This window comes from Toxotes jaculatrix, chromosome 3 (assembly GCF_017976425.1).
Source record: "Toxotes jaculatrix isolate fToxJac2 chromosome 3, fToxJac2.pri, whole genome shotgun sequence".
NCBI lineage: Eukaryota > Metazoa > Chordata > Actinopteri > Toxotidae > Toxotes > Toxotes jaculatrix.
Window position 1 is genome coordinate 29521977 of NC_054396.1, and position 20470 is coordinate 29542446.

The 20470-nt window shown below is 45.3% G+C and overlaps 1 protein-coding gene across 1 annotated transcript in view; it reads right to left on the reverse strand.

Moving 5' to 3' along the window:
* Positions 1 to 352: 352 nt before the first annotated feature.
* Positions 353 to 20470, reverse strand: part of mmp24 (matrix metallopeptidase 24) — a 41244-nt gene continuing 21126 nt past the window's right edge. Inside the window, exons 4-10 of the mRNA XM_041034034.1 lie at positions 16737 to 16836; positions 16361 to 16565; positions 11459 to 11620; positions 9002 to 9216; positions 5594 to 5732; positions 2826 to 3092; positions 353 to 717 (exon numbers count right to left, since the gene is read on the reverse strand). Coding sequence (XP_040889968.1) covers positions 353 to 717; positions 2826 to 3092; positions 5594 to 5732; positions 9002 to 9216; positions 11459 to 11620; positions 16361 to 16565; positions 16737 to 16836 — 1453 coding nt within the window. The remainder of the gene's footprint in view (positions 718 to 2825; positions 3093 to 5593; positions 5733 to 9001; positions 9217 to 11458; positions 11621 to 16360; positions 16566 to 16736; positions 16837 to 20470) is intronic.

Consider the following 20470-nt stretch of genomic DNA (forward strand, 5'->3'; position numbering starts at 1 on the left):
TCGTCAAAGTTCAGTATCACTCATAAGACCACGTTTCACTCAGCTACAGAAGCTGTGGCCAAGTCAAATGAGCAAGACTGAAAAATCTGCTGCTTGTGTGTCCTTAGCCAATCGGACCCTCCTGCAGTATTTGCAGGCTTGTTCTCGCTGTTTGTTTTAAACATCTTCCTGTTTTTCACCGCAGTGTCACGAAGACACGGCATGAGTCTTCAGCTAGCCAATTGGTATCTGTCATCATTGACTTTCCATTGTCCTTTGCTAGTGTTTTTGGCCATTAGCCAATATTAGCCAGCTAACAATATGACAACCGCTCCATCCATGAACTTTGACCTCTTCAAAGCAGAGTTGCCTGTCATACCCACTCCTGAACAGGGTATTTGTAGTAGTGCTGTGTCATGGTGTTCTGCTGCACCCCTTTGTTTTTAAATTGGAAAATTGTGTACACCAGCACCAGGATGCACAGCGACAGGATGCAAGGGATCACTACGGCGATGGCGTTGACTGTTGTCGGGACATCGTTGATGGCCACCATGATGTCCACGTCGTCGAGGGGAAGCTGGCGGTCACCACGGTTACCGTTGCCGTTGGAACGCTCCATTTCAGACTGGTCGCAGCCCATCCAGTCACGCAAGATGGACTTTGGATATCCGGGTTCAACAGTCAGCTTCTGGTTGTCAAACTTCCAGTACTCCTTTCCCTTGTAGAAGTAGGTGTAGTCTGAGGAGGGGAGGAGGGGGGGAGGCGGAGGTCGCCAGGGAACAAAAAAAAGGAAGTAGGTTAATTTGAGTTTGAGTAAATACTGAAATCACTGCATTATGAAAAATATTTGTTAAACATCCAACATACAGCTTAAGTAATGCACCAAATAAAAAAATCTACATCAAGCTGATAGAAACCTAAAACCTTCACTGCCAAATTCATTAGGATTCATCCTCTGAGGACCATGAATCTCTGTACACAAGTTCATGGCAACCCATCTAACAGCTGTCTGGACCAAAATGGTGGACCAACACTGCCATCCAAAAATTCAGCCGTGCAGCCGCTCGTGTCACAGTGCAAGCCTCAGAATTACTGGTTCAATGTTAAAAAAAAAAACTCACCTGTGGTGACACGTGTGAAGCAGCACTGCACTTGTGCTTGTGTCACTAGAACAGAGGATAAATAGCACATGCCTAAAGCCTAAAAGTGGAAAACTCCTCTGTGTTTTCTAAATTCCTCCAACGCTGAGACTCAGGAGACATACAGTTACACAAATACTGTCCTTCACTCTTTGAGAAAAGCTTTCTGTTGAAGTGAAAAACATCCATCTTCAGTGTCCTCAGCTGCCTCTCTCAGCTCTGGTATATCCCTGTGGTGCAGAATCTCATTAGAGGCAATAACATTTCTATTGTGACACGGTGGTTTTAGGCAGCTACAGTATTCTGCTCCCTGCAGTGGTTGTTTTTATTGAAGGGCAATATTATGTAATGCCTGTGAGACAGACACTGTAGCTGGGAGACAAATGGGACAGTATGTGAGGGCGGGGGGGGGATACACCCCCTCATGAATAACACACACACAAAATTAAATGTGTGACTTTTTGCTTTTAAAGAACAGAACTGGTTGCTCCTCGCTTATTAACAAACACACACACACACACACACACACACACACACACACACACACACACACACACACACACACACACACACACACACACACACACACACACACACACACACAGGTTTCTTCTGATCCACACAACCCAAAGGAAACAAACACTCACATAAACACACACGTTTCCTCAGTTATCCTTCTAACCTAAACCGAAACCTAACTCTAACCTGAACAAACTCTCAAACATCCCTATGAATGTGTGACCGAACGTCCTCACTTTCCCAGAATGCCCTCACTCCGTACGGTCCGTAACTCAAGTCGCGGTCCTCACAAAGATAGAAATACACACATACACACATACGGACACACACATTTGTCTGTTGCCTCCAAAGTCCCTGCAGGACAGCATCTCATCTAACACCAAGACACACCACACTCCATGTCCAACCATGTCACCGCCTCTGATCTCACACACACGCATGTATACACAGACACACACATACACACACACACACACACACACACACACACACACACACAGATGGTGTTCTGGACTCCCTCTGAGGAAGCCACGAGGTCATGAGCTCTCAACTCGACAAGTAAAAGTGATGATGGGCACTTTTCTTCCAGGACACAGTAGGAATGTGTGAGTGTGGAGCCTCTGCTCGTGGCATCTTATGCTTTTGTAGCATAAATACTGGACTAAGAATAATGTAATGTAATGTGATGTAACTCAGAGTGAATTAACTGAATTATCAAGAGACCGTCTGCAGGACTGACCCTACGAACTGGAACCAGTTAACTGACTGAGTGAGTGACTGACCGGTCAGTCGACCTGTGGATGGGAGGATTCTGATCTCTTCAGGAGATAAAGGCTGCGTCCACACTGAAAAACCATCGGTGAGTGGTTTGTAATGTAAAAAGGCTGCGTTCATCTGGACACAGCTTTACTGTTCAGCAGCAGCCAGATGTTTTCAGAGAGGCAGCTGTAAAAAGCCACTGTCCACGACCTGCTCAGCAGCAAACTGCACGCAGACACGCTCAGAGAGCAGCTGGTGAACATGGCGGAACATTTAGCAGCTGAGGATGTAACACACACTCCAGTACAAGTTACGGATCATGGTGTTCCATAACCGCTGGATGTGTAGATGAGCAAAATGTGTGAGTGTTGTGTTCGCAGCTCATTTGGTCAGATCATGATGCGGTGATGGTTCCTGTCAGACACTCACATCCCTCTCTGCTGATGAAGGCCCCCTGCGGTGCATCTGGTATTCCCTTCCACACGGTGATGGGTTTGGGGTATCCTGGGTCTGCGGTGCGCTTCTCCTCGTTGTAGCGCCAGTACTGGTCCCCTTTGAAGAAGTACGTTTTCCCGACCGGCTCCCAGCGCAGCGCCGTGTCGATGCCGTCTTTGGGGAGGCAGCTGCCCAGCTCCACCAGGCTGTGGGGGTAACCAGGCTCGGCCGTGACTTCCTTAAACACCCAGTACTTATCACCTGGAGGATGTGAAGACACACGAGTCAGCACTTTAATAACAACGCACACATTTCCAGTGTTTTTATGTCAAGATTATTGTCAAGCTCTGTTTTTCAGGCAGACGCTGTGAGATGTGGAAACTGCAAACAAACCCTGAAAACATGGAAATGTTTTCCCCTCACTTTAATATTTATAAATGCTTATTTATTATTTATGTTACGGTTCAGATCCAGATTATCACCAACATCTAATCAATTGTTCTGTGGCCCGGGGCCGAGCTGTCTACTGACTTCTCCTTACAGAAATGTGTTCACTGGATTTGAGGCGTTCTGCTGGACGACAGGTAAAATAACGGGGGTGAAAACACGACGACCTCTGCAGAATTAAGTCAAAACATAAACACAACCTTTATAAATTCATCTAATGTTATTTAACAGCTGCTTTTTTTACAGCACTGACTGTAAACTGTTCAGCTCCTCTGTAGCTTTATTTAATGTCGAGTTCTTAATCTTCAGATGAAAGATGGTGGAAAAATATGCAATTTCATAGGAACAGAACATGTTACTGTGTAGATACCAACACATAACTGCAGCCCTGAGCAGGTACAGTAATGATTCTAATCCCTTAAGGAGCCACGAGTCCATAAATTTCCACTGTGGGTAGAAAATGTCATCAGAGTGGCCCCGTCACACTGTGGCTCTTCAGTCCAGGTCTTATGTTCGTACAGTTAATCTGAATCTCTCTCTGTTATCTGGAATATTTAAATAAAATCTCACTGTTCGCTCTGAGATTTCCGGAGCCTGAGCTTCTGAATGTGCAGAGACACAGTGAGTCTTTATGCAGCCTGTGGAATGAGCGGGACCCTGAATGAGCCTGTGGGCATCGAACACAGTGAAACACACTCCTGTCAGTGGTTTCACACTCTCCAAACAAAATCACTGAAAAGGTGGATGTGATATCACGTGATTCTGAGCCGCGTGTCTGTTTGCATCCAGTGTGAACCAGCAGCGTTTCCTGTTTACATGTGGGCATGTGAGGGTTGAGAGTTTAATCTGGGCACGTCTCGCATGTATGTGGGGTAAAAGTACCCTGTCAGCGCTCTCAGCCATGACTTCCTGCGTTAATGTGTGCTGCTGTTATTGTGCTGCATAATTATGTGCTCGTCGTCTCCACCGTAAAAATAGAAGGTTTTAAAATGAAGCGCCATGAAACAGAAAAGCCACTGAGAGTGCAGTTTCCTTCAGCCTTATGTCGCCTTGTCTGAGCTTATGGAGCGTGTGTGTATCACCTGCAAACACACAGACAGACACACACTGACAAACAGCAAATCCTCCATCTAATTCTGTGTGTGTGTGTGTGTGTGTGTGTGTGTGTGTGTGTTCTGCTGACACGTGTCTCTGTGCAAGAAGCTCCACCATGTGTCTGTGTTTGACAGTGTGTGTCTGTGTGTGTGTGATTTAAAGCCTGGTTGAGCTGTGTCATTGTGTGTCCACGTGTGTGAGCGAGCGAGCGAGAGAGAGAGAGAGAGAGAGAGAGAGCAGCTGAGAGCAAAGCTATTAATATCTGCTCCTGGCTGGCCGCGATAGCAGGACACTCTGTCAGAAGATGTGAGTGTGTGTGTGTGTGTGTGTGTGAGTTACAGAGAAAGTGAGAGAGAGAGAGAGAGAGAGAGAGAGAGATGACTCCACAGTCAGCAGGCAGGGGTTGAGGGAGGTTTCATACATAGACTGAAATTCTCTTACTTTAGGCTGGGTGCTCCCCACTGCATCGCCATTCTCTATTTCACACTTTATTAAATATAGTTTCAGGAGGAGGAGGGCGCGCAGAGAGCAGCACAGAGTCTAATAACAGCGGAGCAGATGGCAGACGCAGATTCGACCGCCCCGCTGTGATGTTACAGAGTTTTTCCACTGGAGACTCAGAGAAATTGGCTGATTCTGGAGCAGGTTTGAGAGAAAAGCTCCGTTTCAGCTGAAATGACGCTTTTATATTTGTGACAGAATTTTTCCCCCGAGCGCAGGACTTTGTGACCAGGCGGCGCCTACAACGGGTTTACGAGCTGTAACGAACGGATTTATTATCGCTAAATAACTCTATATAATTTCCGACTGATTAAACTGAGCAGGGTCTGGATCCAATGAAACATCATAACAGAAACATTTTGCTGCTGTTAAAGTGACACAGGTGCGATAAACTACGTCCAAATGCTAAAATACTTTGTGTTTCAGTGTGTTCTCAAAGCCACGCGCTGCCGTGCCACACCTGTGCGGTGTTAGTCACTCACTCAGCACCTCCCCGCCCCCCCCGCCCCGCCCCCCGTTAGCTCCCTGTTAGCTCTGCAGTCAGACTATTTAGTCACATCTAAGGAGTTAGACAAATACAACACACTGTTTACTGTTCCTCTGTATATATGTCTGGACCCGTGAGACTGAGGGGCCTGGTTCCAGGCAGAGCTGTGATGCATCAGTGCTGATTCCCGGTAAGAAGAGGAAAACGTCGGCACACGTCTTTGTCCTCGTACCTTTGAAGAAGACGAATTTGCCGTCAGATCTCTCGTAGGCAGCGTCGATGCGAGGCGGCAGGCCTTTCCAGAACTGATCGATCTGCATGGGGTAGCCCTCCTGGACCTTGTTGTTCCTCAGGCGCCAAAACCACCGGTCCTAGAACACAATGAGGTTAAAAATTCAGTTTCGCATTCACATTTATTCAAAAAAATACGCTGCCTCTGAACATTATCTGGACATTGAATATGTTTCCTTCCTTTTTTCCCCCACATCATTTATTTCCCAAAAAGAAATGATGTGAAGAAAAGTGAAGACACGGAAACAAACCACAAACTCTCACAGACGCCAGCTGAAGAGAAATGAACGGCTGGAAGTTTGTGCTCGAGTCACAGGAGGTGTCATGGGCTCGGAATAATGTGGATAAGAGGAAAAGGTGTGAAAAAAAAGAAGAGGAACAGGAGGTGAGAGGAGAAGGAATAAACAGATGGACGATCAGAGGGGGAGCAGAGAAGACGCAGGGACAGAAAAGGACAGAAGATGGAGATAAGAAAAGTGAGGTGATGCAAGGTGGAGGAAGAAAAGGAAGCAGAAGGCGAGAGGAAAAAGGAGCAGAGAGAGAGGAAAGGCAAAAAGAACGAGTGGAAGAGGAGGAGAAGAAGAAGAAGGCAAACATCAATCTTAGCTCATTATCATTTGGCTTCAGTGAATCTAGGACAGAGCCAAGAACAGTCCCCACTGAGACACACACACACACACACACACACACACACACACACACTCCATCTCAGATGATCCAGCATCATCCTTTGGCTGCTAATGCTTTTCTGTCTGAACCCAAACAGAAAAAAAAAAAAAAAAAATCAATGCTTCTCATCCAGCAGAGGAAACCGTGCGTATTTCTCACCAAGGAAACATCCCATAATGAGCGTCTCCTTTCAAACGCCCCCCGTCTCTCACTGCTCTTTGTGTCCTAACATGACCCTGTCCTGAAGTTAAAGGGAAAGGAAAATCAGCCTCGTTTTTCTGATCAAGGTTTTTCTGTTTTGCTGGAAAGCAAAACGAATGTGTGTGTGTTCACTGTACAGACGTGTTGTTCAGCTCAGCAGGTTCTCGTCCACGCCATCACACCTGGTGGCCTCCTCATGTCCTCACTTGTAAGTAAAAGATGAAGGAGCTGAATTCTGACAAGTCAGAATAGAAAAACCCATTCTGCTGTTTACTGCCACACCTAAAACGTCTCAGCGTGCTTTATTTTCAGTTTTTACTCTGATTAATGTTTTACTGGGCTGAATGACTGGTGTGGGTGCCTCAATTTAAACTTCCCACATGACACTGGACCTGTTTCTTTTTAATAAGATGGAGAATAGACAGGTGCCAGGCAACAGCTTGAGTTTAAGCCTCTGACCCAGAGGGAAAATACTGAAATATATAAAAATATACTGTCACAGTTTCCTACTATTCAACCCCCAACAGCAAAACACACACCAGCATGTTACTGAGCAGATAATGACCCAGTTTGAAAGAAAGAGCTGATCCACAAAATGTATATACAGTGTATATGTGTGTGTATATATATATATACACACACACTCACACACATATATGCACCTGAGCAGAAAATCCCTCTTTCCATGTCTCATTTGGACTCACTGCAGCTGGAACAGCTGCTCCTTCCTCCCAGTCTGACTCCGTTCTCTTATAACGATGCTCTTAGTTCATGTTCCTGCAGCCACAGTCTTTAAATGTTGACATTTGAGATGAACTGAGTTTAAATAATATTCTGCTTCTGACAGACTTGGACCACAGGCAGCACCGGTGACTCAGAATTCAAAATGAATGAGTATTTCTACGTTTTGCCAATAAAACTTATTCTGAATGCAGTATTTTCATCACAGAGGTGGAAAATCAGAAAATGCTAATATGAGTCTCCTTCTGCACTGTTATGTAGCTGAGTTTGAAATTCACTGGTAAACTTGTGAATCAACAGCAAAACCCTCATGTCAGCTGTCACTCAGATTGTCATCCATCAAGACAGACAGACAGACAGACAGAAACACAGACAGACAGACAGACAGAGGAAGTCAAACAGAGGCCACAGACAGACGGATGAAGGACCAGGCAGGCAGACAGACAGACAGGCAGAGACGGGGGTGAGACATTGGCCAGTCAGACACGTATGAACAGGTGAGCTGAGAGAAGAGACAGACAGGAAGGCAGACACACGGAGAGCTAGACGGGTCTGTGACCTTTTCTAACATTCAGTTTAAAGATCAGAGACATCAAAATGGATTTTTCTTCCTCTTCTACGCTGCTCCTCAGTGTGTAACTGTCACTCTCTCACACACACACACAGACACACAGACACACACACGCATGCACACGCACGCACACACACACAGACACACACACACACACACACACACACACACACAGACACACACACACACACCCTCTCTCTCTGTTTGACGTTGTCCATTTTTACATTTTTGATCCACAGTGTGCAGATGAACGTTTATAGGCAGCTCATCATGTAAACACCTGCTGTGTGTGCTGGTGTCACAGCACTAACACAGCTGCACCAGTCTGTTACTAACTGTACTGGAAGCATATGCCTGGTGCTAATGATCACAGAAGTAGATCGTACCATATGCCACTGGGCTGAGTCTTTCACCTGAGGGGCCTTATGGCACTATGAGGGGACACATTTTTAGCACAGGCGTCCCCGGAGGACAGGGACCCTGTAATGTTGGCAGTAGCTGCAGAGCCACTGTACGTCACTTACAGCTCCTCACATCCTGCGTCCTCACCACTTAATGCGCAATTAAGCTCTTTCCCCAGTGTCAGCCTGTTCTATATGGCGCTGCACAGCTGTGTGACTCACCCTGTGTGTGAGCTGACACCCGTTAATTACACACACAACAGCAGCCGCTTCTTTACTGTGCATCTGCATCGCAGTGACCTGTTGTTCGCCTTAAACAGAAACATGCGCTGGATTCTTCCTCAGACTGTCCCTGCACCAGCCTCACCGGCCTCCTCTTCATCAGGGGTTTGTTGTGGTGATTCTTGTGGCTGATACTGTAACAGCTCTCCGTCTTTCTGTCTCCTTCGCCGTGGTTGTCTCCCTGCATGAGACCTGCGCGGGACTAGAGGTCAAAAACTCCACAGGGAGCCTTCACACACCTGATCCCACAACCCGAGCTTCACTGCCGGTGTTTCTGATTATTTCATCTTCGCTCATACGTCAGCGGAAGTGCTCAGAAATTCTCAGATTTAAACTCATCAAAAAATAGAAATGTATCTATAATGCAGCTTATTTCAACAGGAACTGCAAACCCACGCATACATGTACTGAAGATAATTAAAAGAAACACATTTAAAAAAATAAGGCGTGGCAGTCCAGCGGGTTTTCGTCCGTCTCTTCTCACCTTGAAGACAAACATCTCCCGTCTGAAGAAGGCCACAGTGTTGAAGTTGCCGTCACAGATGTTGGGTTTGCCGTTCCCAGGCAGCGCAGGCCGGTCACCGGGTGGACGCGCCGGACGGGAGTGGCGGTCGTGCTTGCGCTCGGAGGTGGAGTGTGTCCGTCGTGAGGGTAAGGTGGGTAACGGCCGGGTGGGCTCCAGCATGGCTGTGGGGATACCTGGGAAAAAAACACAAAAACAAACAGAGAATAACGTGAATCTTTCCAGTGAGGCGACTGTTTCCTGTTTGCTCAGATACTGTTTGTGGGTTTGTTTGTGCTGTTTGTCTACAGTACGTTCAGGACTGCTGAGTAACAGTGACTCACAGTCGCTGAGTCACTGATTGAGTTTAGTTGCGTAAACAGTTTTTATGTAAGATCCTCTGAGACGGCATCATGTGGACAACAAGAAGATCAACATTTTATTTAGTCAGTCATTTTTTCTTCTTCTCCTCTCCACACTGTCGGCCCCCAACATCCCCCATCTCCATCCTCACCCTCACCTCACCCCCTCAGTCAGTCAGTCCACGACCTGAGCCCCAGTTTTCAGCCTAAATTTGTTTACATGTCAGACTGTTTGCCCCCCCGCCCCCCCTTTAACTACCCCACACCTCACAGTTTTCATAACTCTGCTCCGGAACATTGTGATGATGCTTGAAGTATAAAAGCAGTGCATCACATCCACACTTTGTGTTTCCTTTGGCAGAGAGCAGCTATTATTCTGATTTACACACAAAAAAAGATTCAAACTAAAACCTAAAAAAACCCAAAAACAAACAAACTCTGTCTTATACTAAATCTATCCTCATAAAATCCACGTTCCACGATAAACTGCTCTCACACAGCAGCAGTGCCGTCCTTCACTGAGTGGATGGTTGGTGTTTTCAGGTGCTGGAGAGACGGAGCAGTGAGGCAGATGGGATGAACTCTCAGCAGATAAAATAACAGGCTTTGTTATCCACACTGAACACTGAAGTGCAGTGGAAAAACACTGTTGACTGCACTGGTTTGGCCAGTGCTTCCCTTCAACAGCGACTCCAAATGCCACCCGTGCATCATGACCTTTAATGTTAAGATCGGTTTTTGTTGTGAAGGAAAAAGAGAAGTTTCCCGCTGAGAAGATTAAAGGAATCCAGAGCAGAGAAGAACAAACCGGTGCAGTGAATAAACGCTGTACATGCAGGCCATTTGGGTTTTTATGAACCAGTTTATGTTTTTTCTTTTCCTTCTGCCTTTTCGTGTCTTTGTATGAGAAATAAATGTTACACCACATTACAACAGAAGCTGTCAGGATTATTTCAGTGTGTCAGGAAATGTGTGTGTGCTGCTGACAGGCCTCCACTGTTTGTTCCCTGGAACGTGAGGCATCCTCTCGTCTCTGAGGCAGAACAGAGCATCTCCGGTGTAAAGTCGCACATTTTGTTTTTGTTAAAAATCTTTCCTTTCCTGGCAAACACTGCTCAGCGCTGTACACTCTTCATCAGCGTGATCCATGGTCCTGCTTCACATTCATTTATAATTCCCTGCTCTGCTGCTGGACGCTGGGCAGCAGTTCTCCATAATTCAGCTGCGCTCTGGACGTTTGGATGAATAATTAATATCAACGCTGTGTTGTTTCGGCTTCTGCAAGTTTTTGCTTTCAGGTCTCAAGTGAAGTCAAGTGTTCAGGCACAGAAGTCCAAAAGGAGTCTCACCTTTGGACAGGAATGTATAATCATCATGTATCAGCGTACATCAAACCATTTCTGTTTCTGTCTATGGTCCGTGTTTTATCATCACCATTCATTCAGTGTGCTTAGATTTAGTTATTGTTAGTAGCAGAGTCCACCACTGGATCCAGTTTCACCATCAAACGCACAGAAACAAAGCAGCATGTGGATCAGGGTCTATGATTTCACTCACATCAGCCTCACTGGGTGGCTTTTATTGTGAAACAGTCACAGGAAACTCAGTGTATTTAGCACTGGAGAAAGAACTGATCACGAAAAATGCATCTAGAAAAAAACAAACTGACTTTGTTCACATACCAGCTGCTCTTTTCTGACAGTGTAGCTGAGCAGGACTGACATCCTCAGTCATCTTAATAAAGTTTTTCTGATTCAACGTTACAAGTTTAACTCTGAGCTGAACCCAAGTCTCAAATCTGCAGCTCTGCCAAACTCTCAGAAGTGTAGTTTTTTAAATAACCTTATACAGGAAGATGCAAACAGCTGATTTCTGTGAGAGACATTTTGTCCAAGGTTTTAAAATTTTTGAAATTCTGGAAAAATAAAACATGTTTTTGTAAAAATCCTTTTATGTGAATATAAACCAGCGTCAGTCTCAACAAACATCTGATGAACAGATTCACAAAAACAACAACTTGAACAGTTCTCTGATGACGATGATGATGATGATGATGATGAATAAACTGGTTGCTTACCGTAGATTTTCTGTATGCCCTGTAGGTCGTCCAGAGGCAGCTTGAAGTTGTGTGTGTCCATGTACTGGTAAAAAGGAGCCATGATGGCACTGGGATCGTTGGAGTGCTCTAAACCCAGCGCATGACCCAACTCATGAACCGCCACCAGGAACAAATCGTTACCTGGAGAGAATGACAAGAAAAGCAGTCAAGTGAGAGAAAAGGATGAAGGAAGACAGAAAAAGGTGAAGGTGTTGGGGAAGGAGGAAGAAATAAACCAAGACAAAAGGGAGGGAGAGAAAAATCTTTGCTTTCAACATCACCGACAGACTTTAAAAAGCTTTTTAAAAGATACATTCACAGCAGAAATCAGGCAATAAAACGGAAAACAAGAACTACTTTGTGCTGCTGACAGGCCTCTGCTGGGTTTTGTTCAACTGGAAAAAAAAAACAGAGTTTACTAAAAAACCCTCGACAGCTCCCTCTTTTCTGAAATGGAACAAAGCCTCCCCAGTGTAAACACAGCGGAGAAGACCAAAGACACGGCGTCAAACACAGTGGAAAAGTGAGCTGAAGTCAGTCTGTGATGCTGCTGACTCATCAGCAGAGTAATATGAATCTCACATCAAAGGAAGAATTTGTGGTAAGTGGAAGCGACTGTCAGCTCGTGAATCTGAAGCTCCCGCTTTAAAGTCCAGCATGAGCCACTTCTTCAAACGACGCAGTGTGCTGGGGATTACTGAAGAGTGCAGCCGGCGAAACTCACCAGCTCACACTCACACACATTTCACATTTCTAATCTGTGAATGTATAAATAATGTGCTGCTGCTGCTTCAGGAGTTTGTGACTGTGGAAACGTCCTGGTGGAATCACTGCACACTCTGATGTGTCATTGTTTAAATGTTTTCTGCTCGTAAATTCAACCGACGGTGTTTCACCTGCAGAGGAAGCTGCACAGACTTTCAAATTAAACGTGTCACGCTCTGGTTTTAAAAACAGTTCGGCTGATTTTAGCTTGGACGGACTGATCAATTCATCAGCTAATCATTTCAGATCCACTGCTGTTGTCATAAACACCCCCCCACCCCCATAAAAACATAAAGACCAGTGTAAATTTGGTCTGAATGTACGACTGTGGGATGTTCATGGAGCCAACAGAGGAAAGAGTCTCAGGGAGGAGAGTGTGGATAATCTCTTAAAGGGATGATTTTCCTGCTGCAGCACAGAAACACCACTGCTTCTATTCATCCTGCTACTTCTGCTCTTATTACAACGAATGAAAATAAAAAGGAGAACAGAGGGGCTGTGTTTTCCAGTATCCTGTGAGGTTTGTTAAAACCAGGCTTTCTGTCAGAATCTGAAGAGCGGAGATTTTTGAGCTGCTGTCAGACGCTTAATGACTTCTCAGAGTCTGAAAACAGAGATCAGATTAATACATTTCATCGCCTCAGTAATTGGTTTGACTCTGTTTGAACCTAATTACAGAACGTAATCATCCGTCTTTACTCGGGCTGGTTTGTTTGAAGGTTTCGGCCTCGGTGGCCAGCAGCCGAGTCACAGACGAACTGTAACTGTAAAGACGGTCAGAGTCTGAGAGATCACGTCCATCAGCATGTTGGAGACAGGTTTTCTCAGCAGAGGCTTCGTGGCAGCGCATCCAGACCAACCAGGAACCCAGCTCGGAGGAAAAGCAGGATATTGGTTTAATATTCACGTTCATCCCTCTGTCTCCTTCACTCCGTACCTCCCTTCTCTAATTTACCCCTTCTCATTCTCACACCTTCACACACACACACACTCTTCTGTCCCTGTATGCTGCTGTTTCTTTCATCCATCTCCTCCTCTGCCCCCTTTTATCTCCCCCTTCTCTCCCCCCTCCCCCCATTCCCTCCACCAGCCTTTATCTCCTCTCTCCCTGTGCCTCTCTTCCTTCCATGTCGCTGGAAAGATAAAGATGATTTTACACCTCAAGACGTACACTACATGTAAAAGGGCTTGAGGGAATTCCCAGTGGGCTCTCTCTGTGCGCCTGCCTCTCCTCTGATGGTTGGTCTGTAGTCGGCGCCCCTGCAGCAGCAGAGACGGCTTCCTCCGTCATGTTTGCCCCTGCCTTCGTCTGCCCGCCTGAGATAAAGGTGATGTTTGATATCGCTGTGATGAAACCCGTCTCTCAACTAATCGCGCGGCGTCTGAAATGAACTTTCTGGCTCACCTGCCAGGTAAAGTGCAGGTAAATTACCTGCCAAGAAGATTTTTTCTCTCTCTCTCTTGCAAACGCCATTAATATGTGGCACATTTTTCATAGAAATAAGTTATGTCGACGTAACCGACTTTTCAGACCCATTCCTGTGAAATATTCCTTCAATCAGGAGACAAGAGCAGATTTATTTAGCTCTCGGTTCATCACTTATAGGACGGAACAAGCCTGTAAATCATGAACATGAAGGGGAGAACGTGTCTTTCCCTTCAGACCAGGATGAAGAGCTTGCCTTGTGTACGGGGACAAAGTCTGACAACGGGCGGAGACGCTTGTTTCAAAGTGAGGAACTGAAATGTCAGAGACTTTAAAGGTTAGCGGAGGGAAACTTCCCCAATGTGTCCACCAAACACAAACTCTGACGGCGGCCTGTGTTTGGTGGGCGGTGATTTCAGACCCTGAGTTCAAGCGTTCGCTGTTCGTTTCAGACGAGTGATGTTTCATTCGTTAATGATCTGTCCTGTTTGTCTCTCTGCGGGTTCAGACAGTGAACTGATGTGCGCTGTGTCCATAAACACAACACGCAGCACACACAGTGATGACAAACACAGCAAAGCTTCTCACGTCTGCTAAAAACAGATGTGACACGTGTCATGATTTATTTCATTATAATCTCACTTTTTATTCGCCATATATAATTATCTATTATCCCATAGTTCTTGTTTTATATTTTAAAATCACACCTCTCCTCTTTGTTGCCTTTGCACAGCAGGGTAATAACGTGGACCTGCTGTAACACCTCATTTCCCCCAGGGACAAAAAAAAGTCTTATCTCATCTTATCCTAAGATTGTATTATTATTTCTTGACTGTGGGCATCTGAGCTTGTTGGGACATAAACTGTAGGACAGCGCAGTAAAAATAGAATATGCTATTGGCTATTGGAAACAGGAAACAGAATAAGAACATGAATAATCTGATGCATGCAGACACTGCAATAATCAGCCTCATCATCAGTCCCATCAGGACGTCTGATGGTCCCAGATCCTGATCTGATTCAGGTTTTTACTCTTTACTGCACGTTGGATGAAGTGAACTGATAAATATATTTACAAATATTATGTTTAACTGTATGTTGAACATAATAATTACATGAATTCTTCCAGATGTTCAGACTAAAAGCAGTTGACTGGTTCAGCGGCTCTGAACGACTGTTAGACGGATTAGTATGAAACTTTGTGGACATTTATGGACATTTTGAAACAGGACAGGACAGAACAGAGGACGAATTGTTTTCATTCACTCGTTGTTCTCGTGTCTTTGAAGTGGACAGGTGTGTGTCTCTCGGTTCTCTCCTCCAGGTGTTGAGAGGTTAATAAGAGAAACTGTCCCTGAGCGGTGGCAGAAGAAACAGGTTTGAAGCGGAGGTGAAAATGAGGCCGTTTGTCCTCGCGACGTCCTTCTGAAGCCGATACCAGGAATTAGTTTTGGTAGCGTCTGAGAACTTTGCTGTCTCACTATCTCGTCTCTAATCTTTCAATTACTCTGTGTGTGTGTGTGTGTGTGTGTGTGAAGGGATTTTAGAGATAAAGAGACGTTTGTGAGAGTGTGTGTGAGAGCACCTGGGTGACCGCACACACACACACGCACACACACACTGACAGATGATTATTTACTGATCACTCAGACTTTTATGAGCAATTATTGACAAATCAGCAGTTTGACACGGTTGGAAGTAAAGAAAAATGTTGTGTGTGTGTGAACAACACTACGTTAAAATCGCGCTGCCTTATTACATCCTGAGAAACTAAATATTTCCGGGGACAGTTCATAGTGGAATAACATCACATGCTTGCTGTAATGTGTTCTGGCAAATTTAGAGCTTCTCTGTCAAAGCTAATTCTCTTTTCTGCTAATCTCTCAAAGCAGATTCCTCTCCCCCCGTCTCCCTCTCTCTCTCTGCACCCCCCCCCCTCTCTCTCTCCCTCTCTATCAACACGTTCGTTATTCAGGCAGAGGGAATCTGGCATAAGTCATTTGTCAAACCGAGATAGAAGAAGTGGAAAAAAACTACAAAGTGAAGCATTTTTCCCTCCATTTTTCATCCAGTGACTAAACAGTCTGGTGCTCAAAGATAGGAGAGCGACGTCTGAGGACACCTTCACATTTCAAGCGTTTCATTTACAAAAGCTTTGTGTTAAACTGAGGAAATAAATACTATTTTAATCAGTTGGTGTTTCATTCATCTGCCACTCACTGTGGTAACACTGCTGTAATATTTCAACATGAACCTGATTCACTACGAGTTAGAAATTTCTATGGAAAGAGCAATTCTGGTTCCCAAGGTCAAGGCCGCAGTCAAAACCATGAAACAATCGAGCCCTGAGTTTGTTAGAAGCAAAGTTTGTTAGCTTCCCCAAATCTACACAGACAGAATCCATGTTAAAGAGGGAGGTGGGTGAGAAGATGTCCCCCCTCCTTCCTCGTATAAAACAGACGCAGCCGAGACTGAGCTGGTTCCATGTGACACCTAAAATGCTACGTTTCTCTGCACAGGACTGAAATTACAGGAGGATCAGTGAGGTGCTGAGGAAACTGGGTTTGGGTTCAAATCAGCACTGAACTCTCCCCTAGAGAAACAGCCCCAGCTCTAACTGGGCTTCAGTTCTTCATTTGACGGATAAAATTCGAGTACAAAAAGAAAACGGAACTTTTTAAACGTCTCACCGTCATGGTTGGCGTTGCCCAGCGTCCAGGGCTCGTCAGAGTCGAAGTGCGTGTCTCCTCCGATGCCAGCGCCGGGGAAATAGGCGTGGGCCAGGAAACCCCCCTCCCCGTCGAACGGCGAGCTGTCACCATGGAAACCAGAGGCAAAGAAGATCATGATGTCTGCCTCCTTACCCTCGTTCTTGATCTCTGAGTACGGCACCTCCTGAAAGGGACCAAAAAAAAAAATCAGTATCGGTACATCACAAACTGGTCTACTGAAAAGGAAAATCACATCTGACAGAATCAGGAATAATGGAACATCTTTATGGGACAGTTATAACACACCAGAGGCGAGAGGCCATTTGTAATCAAGTCCAATGTAATTTCCTCTGACCTGGAAGGAGAGCGGCGTGACGGTCTGCCACACGTTGAAGGCCTGTCGGATCGCCCTCTGAGTGTCCTTCTCCCCCACCTTAGGGGTGAAGTTCGATATGCTGCAGGAGACGGAAGAACAGGGTCAGGTATCACATGTGCAAACAAAACTAGGCAGAGCCAGCGCTGGTTAGTCCTGTTAACGGTTAAATCAGAGTTAGAGAGTTAGCAATGGTCGGCTAACTGGGCACCAGTGACACCAGTGTTTAAACTGGAAAGCAGGAGGTTCCCAGGACACAGAGAGGGTGACGCGCTCAGGTGAGGTCAGTGAGGTTTGACCCTCGGTTGTGATTGGCCAGAGGGACGTGCACTCAGCATGCTCTCATGTGCGCCCGGTGTGACAGGCACACAGAGAGGGCTGGTAAAAACTTCATGGATTTTCTGTTGGTGCTCCGGCTCACCGATGCGGCGGCTCCACCGGGATTTGTCCTGAAATGCCCGATCTGACTGTGGGTCAGAGGGAAAGAAGAATCCAAACACCCAGCTCTGTCTCTCTGACCGGCCGACCCCTCACTGGGGACCGGACCCAACACTTTTATCTACAACCACCAAAACAAAGCAGGCTGAGAAACTCAGAGCCGTGTTCTGTCTGCGGAGCTCCACCCGCTGCCTTCATGGTCTCACAGCGCTCCACTATACACCTGTCAGGTGTGAATACGTGACCCGATGACCGACGTCTCTCTCTCCCTCTCTTTTTAAAATCAGGTTTAAAATAAAAAAACTGGTGTCAGGAAACTTTTTAGAAGCAACATTATCGTTAAAGGGTAAAACCATTCTCACAGCCACATTGTGCTTTGGCACCACTCGTCTTTAAATGTGTCGTTTACGGTTTGTTTGCTTTGAATGGTGAAGAAACGTGCAGAAATTCAGAGCGACTGCAGATTCAAAACATGACTTGAAACATAAAGAGGTTGTTGTTGAGTCAGAGGGAATTAGTTTAAGGACTGCCAGCGTGTTTGGCCCGAATCTGTGCTGCCTCAGCTCATCCTGAAGAGAAACACTGACTCTTAAAGTTAAGCAAATCTAAGCCTTTTTATTTGACCTTTCTGACAGGCTGTTTGCTGTAACATGGTGCAGTGAATGGCTCAGTAAACAACTCGTGAGTTACATAAAGCCTGGTTTGAACTGAAGAAATAAAATCAAAGTTTGTTCGGAAAGGAGATTTTAATCAAGGGTTTGTTTTTTTTCATTTTTCCATTTTAGAAACGGGGGAAGTGCCTTTATTTGTAGTGTGTGTGTGTGTGTGTGTGGCAGACAGCTAGGTAGCAGTTGTCTGATTTGAGTAAATGGTGTGGAACGTTACGGCACAGACGTCGGCCAAATGACCTGTGGCCAAAACACACAGATGGTGTACTGTCTATCTCTCTCTCTCACACACACTCACATATACACACACACACACACACACACACACACACACACACACACACACGTCTAGCACTTCAGCTGGATATGCAGGGACTGCAGACACACACCCGATGCATTTAAATAACAGAATGTCCTGCAGAAAACGAACAGGAGAAACATTCAGATGAAAGACGATGAATCTGAGTTTCATTAAAACTCTTCCTGAGTCACAGCTGTTCACTAAATAACATCCAGATTCTCTGAACGGCTTCGAATGTAGGTTCAGAACTAAGACGAGAGAAAACCCGGGCTACAAACCTGCAGCTGCTCTGTGAGGCCGACAGTGTTAACCTGCTGATGTCGAGCAGGTGTCACGGTTACCGTGGTCACCATCTTAGTTTAGTGTGTTAGCATGCTAACGTTTACTAATGACCACCAGAAACAAAGTACAACAAACGGGGAACATGAATGTCTCAGCAGCTGGTGAAAACAGACAGAACAAATCTCTAATTCTCTGACGGTCGTACATCAGCTCAGTATGAACACACACAGACCCACAGACGACCGTCAGTCAGTCAGAACAGACACAGATGCAGATGTTCTCTCTCTTTCAACTCGGTTTCCGTCGAATGTGCTTTGTTGGCAGGAAAGTTAAGATCAATGTTTCCGAAGCATCAACTTAAAAGTTGAACATCTTTCTTGTGATTTCTCTGTCTCAGCTTTTTCCTTTTTTCTTCACTTGATTTTTTTTCCCTCTCTCCCTTCTTTCTCGACTGTTTTTTAAAATTCACTTCCCTGTCCTGAGGCACCAACGGAGATTTTTATTTAGAGATACACAGTTGCATAATCTTTGCAGCTCCAGCATCTAGCAGCGGGTGATAATTTAAATTTGCCAGCAGCCTAAAATTCCTCTAAATGCATCTAATTGCCATCAGTTTCATGTCAGTGCTACAGCTGCTGTGAAACTGCTGAGCAGGGCGAAGGAGAAAATCCTCCTGACTGAGCTCATCAATATCCTTAGATTTCACCGGTTTCTTCAGCATCTGCACAATGTGGGCAAACTGAAAAACACAACTTCTGCTCTCACCCTGTGGAAACTGTGTCGCACCCTGTTTAGGCCGAACCACCAGGGTTTGTAACATGAGGACAGACAAAGGGGAGGTGGACTGTGCAGGAGGAACAATTTGAGAAGTTCCTCTGTGTGTTTCAACACTGTGGATTTTGAATGGTTCATTTAGCTGAGATTTCATGTTCATGTATGTTTATGAAGGGAGTTTATCTCCCTGAGCAGAATCCTCACTGAGATCTTCAAACAGCAGATCTAACTGCAAACTGTGAGTATTTATGACTGGGATTAACTGTTCAGTGCATAGTGTCAGAAAACTGTGAGAAACACCCATCGCAGCGTCCCTGAGCTGAAGGCGATGTCTTTCCATTTCTTGCTTTTACCATCGAAACATTAAAAACACAAAGATTTATCATTTACAACAGATTAAAGCCGCAAATGCTCAAATTTGACAAGCAAAAATCAAATTTAAATTCATTTTCTGTTCATCAGCAACTTGAGTTATCAATTATGTTCTATCTATTATCTATAATTATCTATCATTTTGTCTGTATGTGTCTGTACAGTGTTGTTGAAAGGTGCTTTACAGATAAACTTTGCTAAGAGGCTAAAAGGTTTAAGGTCGTGTGCAGCTGACCTCCTTCCTTCAGCGTTTCTTTGGCCAGTGAACATGAGTCAGTTTCATGAATAATATAATCCAGGCGGCATTATGCATCCTCCAAAACATTAGCCTCTGCAAATTAGTTACATATGAGTGTAATTCACAGGAGACAGGGCCGGCTCTACAGATGCTTTGGCGCCTAAGAAGAACAAGAATTAAGTTAAAAACGATTGTAGTAATGCAGCTGGAGCAGTGGCAGCGGAGCTGAAGACAGCGCTGAGACGTCCTGCAGGAATGTGACAGCTGAGAGCAGGTGAAACACAAGGAGGGCCGAGGAGACTCAGATACAGTAAAGGGTAACCAGATAGGACCGTGATCTCACACTGTGGGTTTTATGTAACGGCGCAGAGTGGGTAGCTGTAATGCAAGAGAGCTGGGATGCATTCGCTGTCTCGTGGGAGTGGCGTAATTTACATTAGGCCTATAAAGCTCTGAGTAGGATGGTTTGGAGGAAAAGGAGGCGAGAAGGGAGGAAAGGAGGAGTGAGAGAAAGATAGGAGGGTGAATAGGGATTCAAACCCCCCCCCCAAAAAAAAATAACTTGCTTAAGCAGCAAAATAAAGTTCTTAATAATTCACTGTACTGAAAACAGTGTGGGAAAAAAAACATTTGGAAAACTTAA